The sequence below is a fragment of the Anas acuta genome, chromosome 22 (assembly GCF_963932015.1).
Source record: "Anas acuta chromosome 22, bAnaAcu1.1, whole genome shotgun sequence".
In the NCBI taxonomy this organism is placed as follows: Eukaryota; Metazoa; Chordata; class Aves; order Anseriformes; family Anatidae; genus Anas; species Anas acuta.
Genome location: NC_089000.1, coordinates 7064253 through 7076426, shown reverse-complemented (window position 1 = coordinate 7076426; position 12174 = coordinate 7064253). Strand labels below are relative to the sequence as shown.

General features: G+C 48.7%; 2 protein-coding genes across 4 annotated transcripts; one reads left to right on the top strand and one right to left on the bottom strand.

Annotated features, from left to right (window-relative positions):
- The first annotated feature begins 23 nt into the window (after positions 1–23).
- On the top strand, positions 24–3942 carry CCDC27 (coiled-coil domain containing 27). 3 transcript variants are annotated; one of them, XM_068658743.1, is made up of 9 exons: positions 24–183; positions 264–400; positions 536–688; positions 993–1311; positions 1817–1947; positions 2084–2161; positions 2546–2758; positions 3397–3501; positions 3618–3942. In XM_068658743.1, exons 1-9 carry the CDS (start codon positions 24–26, stop codon positions 3753–3755), a joined length of 1434 nt encoding a protein of 477 aa, XP_068514844.1. In that variant the 3' UTR covers positions 3756–3942. The 3 variants fall into 3 exon arrangements, with proteins under 3 accessions (XP_068514844.1, XP_068514843.1, XP_068514842.1); XM_068658742.1 differs by having other exon boundaries at positions 530–688; positions 3621–3942; XM_068658741.1 differs by having other exon boundaries at positions 530–688.
- Positions 3943–4084: 142 nt separating this feature from the next.
- On the bottom strand, positions 4085–11434 carry LRRC47 (leucine rich repeat containing 47). Its single transcript, XM_068658738.1, has 7 exons — positions 10734–11434; positions 10195–10641; positions 9642–9758; positions 7924–8039; positions 6929–7031; positions 6428–6517; positions 4085–5485 (listed from the first exon to the last, which is right to left on the bottom strand). The coding sequence occupies exons 1-7, from the start codon at positions 11364–11366 to the stop codon at positions 5246–5248; spliced, it is 1746 nt and encodes a 581-aa protein (XP_068514839.1). The 5' UTR covers positions 11367–11434; the 3' UTR covers positions 4085–5245.
- Positions 11435–12174: the final 740 nt, after the last annotated feature.

Below are 12174 nucleotides of genomic sequence, written 5' to 3'. Positions count from 1 at the left end.
CCGAAGCCGGGCCCGGATCCCCGATGGGTTCCCCGATGGGTTCCCCGAGGGGCTCCCCACACTGCCGGGACGCGGCCGCGGAGCCCCCCTGGCCGTGGGGAGAGGAGTGGGCCCCCTCCCCCCGGCTGCCCCTCGCCCGCTGTCCCGGCACCAGCCACAGGGCGACGTCGCCGACCCCGCCCGGTAGGGGCGGCCCGAATCCCCCCCCCCCGGGCCGTTGGGAGCCCCCCGGGGCCGCCGCCTGAGCCCCGCTGTCCCCGCAGGTGGCTGCCGCGACGCCCCGGGCTCCCCCGGAGCCCCCACGATGGAGCGGGACAGGAGGGCGACGAGTGTAGGGGTAGGGCCCGGCCCCGACCCCCGCGGGGGCGACCTGTGGTGTGTGAGCACCGTCGGTGAAAAGGTGAGGGGGAGCCCGGCCGCTGCCCCTTCCTTCCATCCCCGTCCATCCCCATTTATCCCCTTCCATCTCCTTCCACCCCTGTCCATCCCCTCGGACGGCCTGGCTGTGTTATGGCGCCGTGTTCCCTAGGAACAGAGCCTGGCAGCGCTGAGTGAGGAGGTCGAGCAGCTCTCCAAGTACAAGGCGGAGTGCGCGCAGAAGGACGAGGTGATCTCCGGTCTGCTGAAGGAAACAGAAAGCCTGAAGAAGGAGCTGGAGCTGCTCAAGGGCAGCGGAGACGCGGAGCTGGTAACTGTCAGGGTGCTGAGGCTGCTCCCTGCCAAGCTGTCCTCCGCTGTGGGTGGCAGGGAGGCAGGCTGCTCTTCAAGCACAAACGTCCTGCAGGCAGGAATGGAGGACAGGCAGGGATGTTTGGAAAAGCCACTGTGCCAGCGAGACCCCCGGGACGTGGGGATGCGATCTGTACTCCCCCCGTTGGGGCTCATCATCCCAGCAGGGCGGAGAGCACAGGGCTTCAGCCCCAGTTCTGAAACTCCCTCTCTCCACACAAGGCTTTAGCACAGCTTCTTAAGTCCTTATTTCTTCTTTACAGTACGCAGAAATGGAACAAGACAGCTCAAATGAAGAAGCTGCCGAAGAAGCCGCTGAAGAAGCTGCCGAAGAAGCCGCCGAAGAACCCCCCGAAGAAGCCACCAAAGAAGCTGCCGAAGAGGCCGCTGAAGAAGCCGCCGAAGAAGCCACCGAAGAGGCCGCTGAAGAAGCACTCAGTGACACCAGCGCTCCAGGGCTCTTTCTGGAGCAGGCAGAAGGAGAGGAGACACTGATTGCCCGGCTCATTGCGTTCCAGGATGCCAACGAAGAACTCTGTGCAGAACTGAAAAATGCACGCGATGACTACGACCTAGCCACAGGTACCATGGGAGAAGGCATCCCCAGAACAGACTACTAGAGACCAAGGTTATCTTCTTGCAGTTCTGTTTCTCTTACCTAGAAAACAGATCTAGGTTAGTTTCTCATGAGGGTGAAACCACCTGCTTTCAATTGTTGCTTACAGAGTGAGTCAGAAATGCCATGTATTTTGAAACCACTTTCGCTCTCCCCTTAGAAGTACAAGAAAATTGTGCAGAAAGGCCTGACTGGTATTCTGGGGTGCTTGCTAGTGTTTCAGCCATCTGGCAAGCCCCTGTGCTTGTGTTACTGGCTCTGTTAGTCCTCAGAATTGCTTCTCCCTCACAGTGAATTGACTTAAGTTTACTATATATCACAGCAAAGTACTATGAAATGCATGTACATTAACTTCACCCACAGTCTGTATGTGGATGGCAACAACAGCTCTGCTTCTGCTTACCTTAAAAAGACTCCATGAGGTCTCTGGCAGGAATTCTGTTTGCTTACAGTAGTACTCCAACTTTACAGGTGTCATGTGTTCCTTGCAACGACAACTGGAGATCCAAGAATCCCAGCTTCGGAAAACTGAATCTGAAAATGAAAGGCTTGAAAAGGAGCTCAGAGAGCGAGAAAGTCAGCTACAGGCCATGTCTGCCAAGGTACTACAGAGCCGAGTGGCCACAATCAGGAGAGCTGGCAGCAGGAATTCAGTTTTTATGAAACATTTCCCTTCCTAATGAGACAGGAGTTGATTAGTGAACTACAAAACTAAAGTGTAAAATATTTTCCCTTAAGTTTTGCAGTCTGAGAGAAGAATGGAAACATGAAGAAATGATAGTGACAACAGAGAAGGAGAACTGCAGTCTTCGACAGGTGAACCTGGTGCAAGCCCAACATGCTTTTATGGAAAACTCTAGTGTCATCTGCTTCACTGTGCTTGTTTTAGGCTTGGAAGAGTGCATTTGCCCCATGAAAAAACCCACACAGTGAAGTTATTTTGAAAATCTGACTTCTTGAGTTTGTTTTACCACTCAATTTTTTTCCCAATAGCAAACTTGCCCCTTTTAGCTATTCAAGTACTCAATACTGTGGTTTTGGAGAAAACCCCAAGTAGTAATAGTTAGCTGTACTGACAAGATTGTGTCTGTAGACTGTCCAGGAAATACAAGAAGCATTTGACCCAGATACTGGGGAGATGTGGCCAAGTCTGCTCACTTTCTTCCTCACTGTAATGGCTTGATTTATGTATCTCCTCAGGTTGTCACAGAACAGGAATCCAAACTGGCTGAGCAGAACAAGCTGATCAGTGAGCTGCAGGGTGCAGTCAGCCAGCTAGAGGCAGAGGCGCTGACCAGTCGATACCAGATCCACAAGCAGCAGCGTGCCCAGGAAGAGATGCAGAGCCAAGCTGAAACACTGCAGCACACAGAGCTGCAAACTAGAGTGGCACTCGAGTGCCTCACCAGCAGGGTAAATACAGCCTCTTTCACTTCAGATTCCTACCTCCCTGGTAAGAGATGCTTCAACCATTTCAAGCAGAGTCTGAAAGCTTAGAAACATTCCCAGGCAGAAGCACAGCAGGAGGCTCACTGGGGCACTAAAATCCTTTGCTCCCAGGGCTGATTTTCCTTTGCAGCTACAGGGCTGAAGGAGAAAGAAAATCAGCCCATTTTGCCTTCTTTCTAGCACGCAGCCCATATTTCAATGACAAAGCACACTAGCCTCAAATACTAGAAGCCCTCAAAAAACAGTTTTGAATTCACAGCAGTTCTGTCACCAGATTTCTAGTATCTTCCTGACACGAAGTAATAGATACCACCTTAAAGCCATTTCCTGCAGGCATGTTCACTCTGGGCCTCACTCAAGGTTGCCACAATGAGCACAGCAGCCCAAAAAGGGTCTGGGTCCATCCAGAAACACATCATTAGCACAGTATGTGCAGTGAAGCCCAGTAAACCCGCCCAGTTTCACACGCACAGACTTCCCATTTCATCATCAACTCGTACTTTTTCTGACAATGTGGTCTCTGTCCTAGTCAACTCCATGCAAGTGCCAAAGAATCATATAAAGGCTTAACGCACCTCTTTTCTTTCCTCTTTTATCAAAAGTTTGAAAGATTTCGAAGCAAAATAATTCAGGCTACGTTCGGTACAGCAGGCAACAAGCCTCCCCAGGCAGAACTCACTGATGAGGAGGTGCTGGAGGCAATGCAGGTACGTAGCTCGCTGGAATTCTCTCTCAGGAGCCCACGGGGAACTGGTAAGAGAGCACTACAGCACTGCTGTACACCCAGTGCTTTTCTACCCCTTTACATGTCTTTGATTTTCAGAAGATAATTAATGAGCGGATAGAATTTCATCAGATGCTGAAACAAAAAGGTGTCAGGGTCCCATCTCTCTACAACATCGACACGGTTACTTCATCACCTACCAATTCTAAGGGTAGGAGGAAGAGTCCTGCAAGGTAGCTTCTCTTAATGCCTGCGAAATAGCCCTAGGGGTTAAGTCTCAACATGTCGCCAACTTCAGGCTTCTGTTCATTTGTTTTCTGGTGATGATTTGATAGCAAATTAAACTTATTTTACTTGATTCAAGTTCTGTGGAATTCAGTTGTTTTCTAATTGCTGAAACCGATTAAACAGCATTAGTAAATCACTGGTCTGTAGAATTATTCTATTTCACAGGGAATTGTGAAGTACTACTTAGGACTGCTCAGATACAAGTAGCTTGAAAAAGTTTCCACTGTGCCAAGTTTGTACAGTTACATGACTGGAAAACTCAGCAATGCCCAAACAAGTGACAGTGACTGCAAGAACCGTTTTATTTTCCATTCAATATGCAACACGTTGACATATTTGACACAGTATCTGGAAGTTTTGTTAGAGCTCTACATTGTTTCTAATGGGGAAATAAAGTATATCCACGGGTCACCCTAGTTTATGGACAGCTCTACATTCATAGTTAGCAGCCAGGATGTAAAAATCACCCAGAGGCTGCAAAATTTAGAAGAACTACGTGTATTTTGGAAGGAGTCCTCAGCACTCTCCACACTGGAGCGTGCCTGAGTGCTCCACCAGCATCACTCCAGGCAAAAACACTTACCTTCTGGGGAGGCGGGGAGCTTTAGTGGTGTCACTGTAAGCCAGTATTGGCCCTCTGAACAGAACTGAAGTTCATAAGCAAGAACAAATTCAGATCTTGACCAACAGCTAAGTTGATGAGTGCACAACAAATTCACCATGACTGGTACTTCCACATGGCTGGATTATGGCTCTAAAACACCCTGGGGAACACAAGCCCCTGCAGTCGTTAACTGACTTTACTTAAAAATGAAAGCTGTGTTAAATGTGTTAACACGGAAAAAAAACATCAGAGTAAAACTCATTGCTCAAGTTCTGGCAGTGGTTAGGTTGAAGATTTTTAAAATAGGCAGAATTTTCAGTTTCATGGTTACTCCAGATATAAAACTATGCAAAATGAGATGTTAGCTAAGTACTTCTGCATCCTGTCTTCAGAACTGGCATGCAGAACGTAACTCAGTGTCAGTGCTGTCACCTACTGGACTTCTCAGTTCAGCGACTAAAATAATCCAGGTGAAACATACCGGGAAGAAATATTTACCTTGCAGAGAAATACGACTGTGTTCATTTTACAAACCGCTATGATGTTGTAATGATTCTCCTTACACGTTTGTACATTCTGACTTGAATACGTTCACTACTTTTCTGTTTGCATTTGATGATGATCTTGTCTCCACCTAGTCAGAAAACTGATGACTTCCTATTAAGGCTGAGAGAATGCAACACTCCTTACCACGACTTGATCAAACTTTTAAGTTTTTACACACCCAGGCAGGACACACTCCATCTTTTCTTTAAAACAAACAATCTCACTGCGTGCAAGTTGCATTATTGAATATGGAAAAAAAAAAAAACAATTTTCTTAGCTTTGACAGCTGCTAGCGTATTACAGTCAGAAGAGAAGAAACTGTGGTTAGGTCAGTTTTTGAAGGATAAAGTACTTTCAGGTTCCCGTCCGTGTCCACCACTCGAACCTGCTCCACTACCAACGGAAAACTCTGCTGTGTATTTTGGCCGGGGTTCACATTCACTGGTCCACAAAGAGCATCGGGTTCGTTATCTGAGCCTGAGCCTTCTTCCTTATTTTCCAAGGTGAATTTGTTCAGTTCTGCTATTTTCTGTTACAAGCGAAACACAGAAAGCAAGGTTAATTCTGCAGCTAAGCCCTTGGAGCAACTCAAGTTGTTTTCCATGATGTGAATCTGGCCGGCCTCTAGAGGAATATTTGCATGAAAACATTCTACAGCGGGTTAGAATCTTTCAGGAAGCATCAAAAGCTCTTTCAGCTATCACTGCTGTTTTCTCTGTGAGGTCCTGCTCCTCCTGAATAGTTAATTTTTAACACTTAACAGAGAAGTTGGGCTTTGTCAAAGCAGAGGATCTGAAGCACCAAGAGCCTGCGGTAGGATCACCACTAACACATTTGCTTTCAGTGCCTTTGAAATTGTCTCTGCTACTCCCTTGCATCCATTATGCTAACCTTCACTAACAGTTCATTACGTTAATTGGACAAGAAAAAATATATTTATCTTGCAAAATATTCAACAGCACACTATCCTGTACTTGCCCTATACCAAGTCCTACCATTTTTATAAGAAAGCTTTAATTAAAGAAAGATGTTGAGGAGCATTTAGTGAGATTGTCCAACTGTTAATAAAGGATCTGAAAGGTAATTCTGTAATAATGAGAGGACCAACCAAACTAATTGTCGGGCATGCTGAGGTGAGAAACCTCCCTAGAAGAATGTACTGGTAGCAGCTGAAGGCATGAGCTCTCTAACATGGAGAAGGTGTTGAAAGTCAAACCATGTATTTTGCACTGTAGTAGCACAACATTATTTACCCTGGTGAGTTTTGAGGTCTGCCTCTTACTCATAACACAAAGACCTTTTGAGATACAGCAAGAATGGAAGGAGAGGGAGGGGAAGAAAGAAAAAAACACCAATTTCTCTCCCTCAAAAAAAACCCCACAGCTTCTGTATTCTTCTACACATGAGCAATTAAACATTTTGCTGAGAAGCACACCAAGAACAGACAGGATTATTTTACTGAATTACTTACCAGAATTAGAGTGTCCATGACATCTTTGCATATCTGTAAGCTGGTATCACTTGTCACTTCCAGAAACAGATCATGGGTGGTTTTTCTAATCTGTAGGAGTATCATAGGTAAAGTGAGTAATGAATCAGAGCACACAGACTCACCCACAGCCACTTGGCAATATTTCAGTAGAAAAACAGAATTAAAGGCTTTCATTCAGTTCAACCACAAGCAAAGCACTGCCTTTCTTTACAAGTCAAAAACTGTATTCCCACTCTTGTCTTGGCCATTCAATAAAGCCTCCTCTGCAAAAGGAGGCTGCTGCCTTTGGAACAGCTTGCTAGAGGTTTACAAATTTACAAAGGTAAAAACATAACTGAGATTCATTGCAATCCAATAGTCTAGCGGAGAAGAGTAGGGCTTTGGAGATTTGTGTTTGGAACACAATCACAAGTTTCTCTCTCTCAGGAGAAAGAAAGGCTGTTTAATTCTGATTAACCTATTTCCACTAGCAGCTAGTACCTTTGTTTTCTCACTGTTGGTTATTGGTGGGAAAGAAATCACAACACCTTCAGCATCCACAAGACACGGGTAGTTATCTTTGCCATCCAGTAACTGGAGATACCTGCCAAAAAAAAGAAAGGGACAATCAAAAAATAACTGAAACAGCAGCTGGACAAAGCACCAGAAAACGGTGACAAAAATGAATTAGTGTGCTCCTGATCTACCACATGACAAAAACAGAAGTCAGAGCACTAAAATTCAGCAAGGTGATGTCACGGTGATGCAGCTAATAACACGGAAGCCACTAGCTACAGGAACTGATGGGCTAGAACCACGAAATAACTCACATCTTCATATCCACACTGTTAAAGTAGTCAGACAGGCTTCTAGCGCCTTCAGAGATCCCAGTGCTTGAGCAGGAGTATCAGAGTCCATCGTCTGATTCTTCCAGACAGCTTACTTATTTAATTCTCCCTCTTACTTACTATGGTGGTACACAGCCCTCCATTTTGTACTTGGCAAATTTCTCCAAGCTGCGTGACTGATGGGTATGGGTGGTGATCTCTACATGAGCAGTAAACAGAACAGGGCAGCGTGATACTCTGCTTCACAGCTCGTCTGCTCTTACACGCAGATTGGCAGCACCTCTGATTCGCTTCAGTTACTGAACACGCATGACAAACTTCATTTCTCTTTGGTACCCTTCGACTTGCTGTTTTAAGTACAAGAACTACTCTTAAAGGTGATAAATATGACAAGAATTTACTCTTGATATAACTAAAAATAATGGAAGTCACTCATCACCATCATTTTACTCTGGGTTACTCTGCAAGCAAAGATTCAGCTCAGTGTTTTTCATACCACCTCCTGCAAGCTCACGCTGAGTTTGTTAGCCCAATCACCATTACAGAATGTACTTCGTAATACCTTTGAGCACATTTCTTTCAGTGCTGTTTTTCCATGCAAGAATGAGTTGCCAAAATTGACATGAAGAAAAACAGCAAAATACTGACTTGTGCAACCCAGAAACGTTCTGACGCTTCTTCTGTTTCCTCTGCTCCTCTGCTTCTAGCTGCAGCTGACGGAGAAGATCCTTTGCCTTGATCTCCTTTCGACCCAGGGGCGTTATCTACACCATACAAGAAAAAAGAAACATTTATTTTTATGAGTGACTCAGACACCAGGATTATTAAAACTCCCTTGTAAGCAGGATGAAAATTAAAACCATGCATCATGTAGAATTTCTTACAATCTATTTTGTATTTCTACATGTTGCATGGAATTAAGCAACAGCAAATTCTCAGGTGCTCACACACATCGCTATTCTCCTTAATAGCTTTCCCAGCCTTTCTGGTGCAGTTCTATTGTATACTTTAATTTGTTAAGGCAGCTACAAAATGCAATTCCTTAATGCGTGTTCCATTTTTTGGAGCAGGAGTTGCACTTCCAATCATATTGCAAAATATTTGCCGCCAGTACTTCTTCATTTCTGCTACTTGATAAAAGAAAACCAAAGGCCAGGCATGAATCCCAGTTCTTTTCCAGTACTGAAGACTGTTCACCAGATTTTGTTACCATTCAGACTGTCCAGCAACAAGTTCATACATTTCACACCATTACTCAAAGCCTCTGCGGATTGAAGGTATTTTCTATTTGATCACGCAGCACATTAGACCAAACAGCCCAGACAATGGAGATAAATGGCTTCTCACCCTAACCTGGGGCGTAGCGTTACTTAAAATGAAGTTTCAGTAAATCCTGTGCCTCTTTGCAACAGGATTTTCTCTTGTAGAGGGTATCAGCAATAACAACAAAAAATATGTCCAAGTTTTGGCTAGATTTCATACACAGGGAGGGTTTTTGTTATTGAAGATGTGCCATCGTTCTTAACAACTTATTCAGGCTGGAAATGCACTTTCTAGTTAACGTGCACAGAGCAGCTACACACAAGTCTAGACAGCAGAATGCAATGGAAACTTTGGGTCAACCCCAAAATCAGAACACCCTAACAGGTCAGTCTTACAGCGACACTGCTTTTGGAGGCAGGATATCAAAGGGCCTAAATAAATAAGGATCACAAATTTGAAGTAACATTTTGGTGTGCTGGATTGCAAGTACAGCCTAAGAGTCTGACACGCAAATGTACTGCAATCTTTTCTTTTTTTTCTTTGAAAGCAGCAACATAAATAACCCAAGCCTGGGTAAACCAACAAAACCTGAATTATTTTAATTAGGTTACCTGGAAAGCTGCTGCTGATCGAGGCACACTCAATGAATGAGCACCTGCTCTGCTGTCTGACACTCCAGGCACATCCTAACACATACGAGACCTCCAGGGAACATTAAGATGGAAACACCACAACATAGGAGAAAGGATCAACAGTGAAACACCAGTACCTCAACCACCCTAAGCAAAGGCACACGTTAAGCTACATAAGAATGTTTGTAGAGGAAAAAAAGCCTATGCCTGCTTCCCTCACTGTTTTAAGTCCCTGGACAGATGGGCTTATAACTGGTCCTGGAGTACCACCAGGCAGCTGTGCAAGGCTTGCTCAAGCAAGGCTCATGACAGCAGGATGGCAAGAACATTAGCTTCAAAATTCCTGGAGTTATTTTTTTTTCCTTGCATCTATGGGGTAACAAGAAAGTTCCTTCCACTCTAAAAGTTCCAGAAAATGGAAGAAAAAAAAGAAAAAACAGGGAAAGATCCACAGTTGGCACTGCCCCCTACCTTCAGCTCACCAGGAGGCTGAACATCGTATGTCAGGGGACCTTTGACCAACTGCAAGTCATGGGTGGCAATGGTGGCTGCTGTCCGCTTTTCACAGATGTCTTCGTGCAGTTTAGTCTAAAACACAAAGAATGCAATCAAAATACAAGAAAGATACCAATGCGATTTACCCCTCCTAGGCTCAGCGTTCTCCTCTATTGAATGTTTGCAGCATTTCCAACTGAGCAACCCTAATTTGCATGGCGTCTGGGCGCGTCCTCGTACAGCACTTAAAAGCTCTGCGGTCTGCACGTTTTGTTTACCCTTTTGGACTAAGCCCAGTGTTCCTCCTCACCTGCAGAATAATTTCACCCAAATTACAACCGAAGCGTAAGGAGAGTGAAGCAGAGCACACGAGATGTTTCCCACTTTGAGATGGGAAAGCAAGCGCCCAGCACTCGCATCTGCCACCCGAAGGACCCGTGAGCAGCCTGCCAGGCCACAAACTGTCTCCTTTCAGCACTGCTGACAACTTTCCCCTCATAAATGAGAATAAGGAGGCCCTGGCAGCTACCTGCACGGTCAGGAACCTCTTCAGGGCATTGCCCGGGTTCAGGTTTACTCCTTTCAGCACGCAGCACATGATGAAGGGCCGGACGTCTCTGACGCCCGGGCTGACTTTGACAACCAGCGGCGTGGGATTTTCAGAGACGTGCAGCACCTTCACCAGCAGCTTGCTGACGGCCTCCAGCTCGTCCTGCTCCCCTTCCCCGCCGTCCTTTTTCTGCTGCTTCTCCCTTTTCTTCTTCCTGGCCTCCTCCCTGGCGTTCTCGCCCTTGCCCTTGCCGCGGCCGCCGGCCCGCAGGTAGTCCAGGATGGCCTTGGTCTGGCAGCCGTTGACCATCTTCTCCAGCCGCTTGTCCCTCAGCTGGTTGCCCCTGAAGTTGGCCTCCTTCAGCCTGGGGCAGTCGGCCAGCGCGGCGGGCAGCTCCGTCAGCCGGTTGTTGGCCAGGTCCAGGCTCTGCAAGAGACGGCACAGTCAGCGGGGTGACGGGGGATACTGGGAGGTACTGGGGGGGTACTGGAGAGGACTGGGGACCGAGCTGCCCGCACCTTGAGGGCCGGCAGAGCGGCGATGTCAGCGCCCAGCTCCTCCACCTCGTTGTCGGCGGCCTCGAGGCGGCTGAGGAGGGGGAAGGCGGCGGCGGGCGGCAGCAGGCGGCCGGGCAGGGCCCGCAGGCGGTTGCCCGAGAGCAGCAGCGCCTGGAGCTGAGGCGCGGCTCGGGCCAGCCCCGGGCCCAGCTCCCGCAGCCGGTTACCGCTCAGGTTGAGGCTGCGGAGCTGCGGGAAGGCTGCGGGTTGTTGCTGCTGCTGCTGCTCCCCGCAGCCCTCCGCGCCGCCCAGCTCGGCGGGCAGCTCCTCCAGGCCGTTCCCGGAGAGGTCGAGCAGGCGGAGGGCCGGCAGCTGCCCGCCCAGCCCCGGGCCCAGCCCGGCGGGGCCCAGCGCGTTGCAGCGCAGCACCAGCGTGTGCAGGGCGGGCAGGGCGGCCGCCAGCCCCGGGCCCAGCTCCCGCAGCGCCGCGCAGCCGCTCAGCTCCAGCGACTGCAGCAGCGGCAGCCCCAGCAGCGCCGCCGGCAGCCGCCCGCCGCCCGCCGCCACCCGCTCCGACACCGCCGCGCCCGGCAGAGACAGCTCCCGCCGCCGCTCCCGGGCAGCAGCCTCCAGCTCCGGCCACGCCGCCTCCATCCCGAGCCGTGCCGTGTTATTCCGTGCTGTTCCGAGCCGTACGGATCCGCCCCGAGCCGCGCCCGCCGCCACCGAGCCTGCGCCGGCAGCCGGGGGCGGGCGCCCCGCTCCCTCCTCGCCCGCAGCAGAGGGTTCCCCCCAGCCCGCGAGCCCGGTAATTGGGTTTTAAAAAGAGGTTATGGGGCTGATGGAAGGGCCTTTCTCTCCCGAAGCGGCGGTGACAAAAGGAAAGGCCCTGGTTGAGTATCCAGGGGCCGCGGGACGAGAGCACTGGTGCTGGAGTTTGGTGAATCCCCGCTGGCAGGGCCGCTGGCTGCGCTCCTGCAGTCTCTGCTGGCCGGAGGGATGCAAAGGGCTTGGCAGACCACCGGGTACAGCATGGAAGAAGCCATCGGATGGGAAAAAAATGCAGGGTAGGGACCACGGCTTCATTCCTGCTTTAACAGCGATGCTCCATCACTCCAGCCTCCAGCCTTCCACCCTTCTCTCGGTTCACCAGACCTGCTCACCTGTAACGTGCCTTGCTCTGGCCCATTTTGTGGCACAAAAACAAACTTCACTTTGTTCTTTACTCCAGTGTTTATTTTGCCGCAGCAGAAAAGAAATGTTAAATGAAAGGCAGCAGCCCAGGTAAATTGTCCTTTTAAATTGACATAAAGGGCACTACTTTGCCCAAAAGAGGTCCTTTCAAGTCCTAAAAACTCCTTCCATCTTCTCACTTGGAAGTATTTCTCATTCTTACAATTAAGTAGTTAATATTATCTTTAAACCTTGCTTTGGGGGTGCAAAATAGTCTGAAGCTACCTCC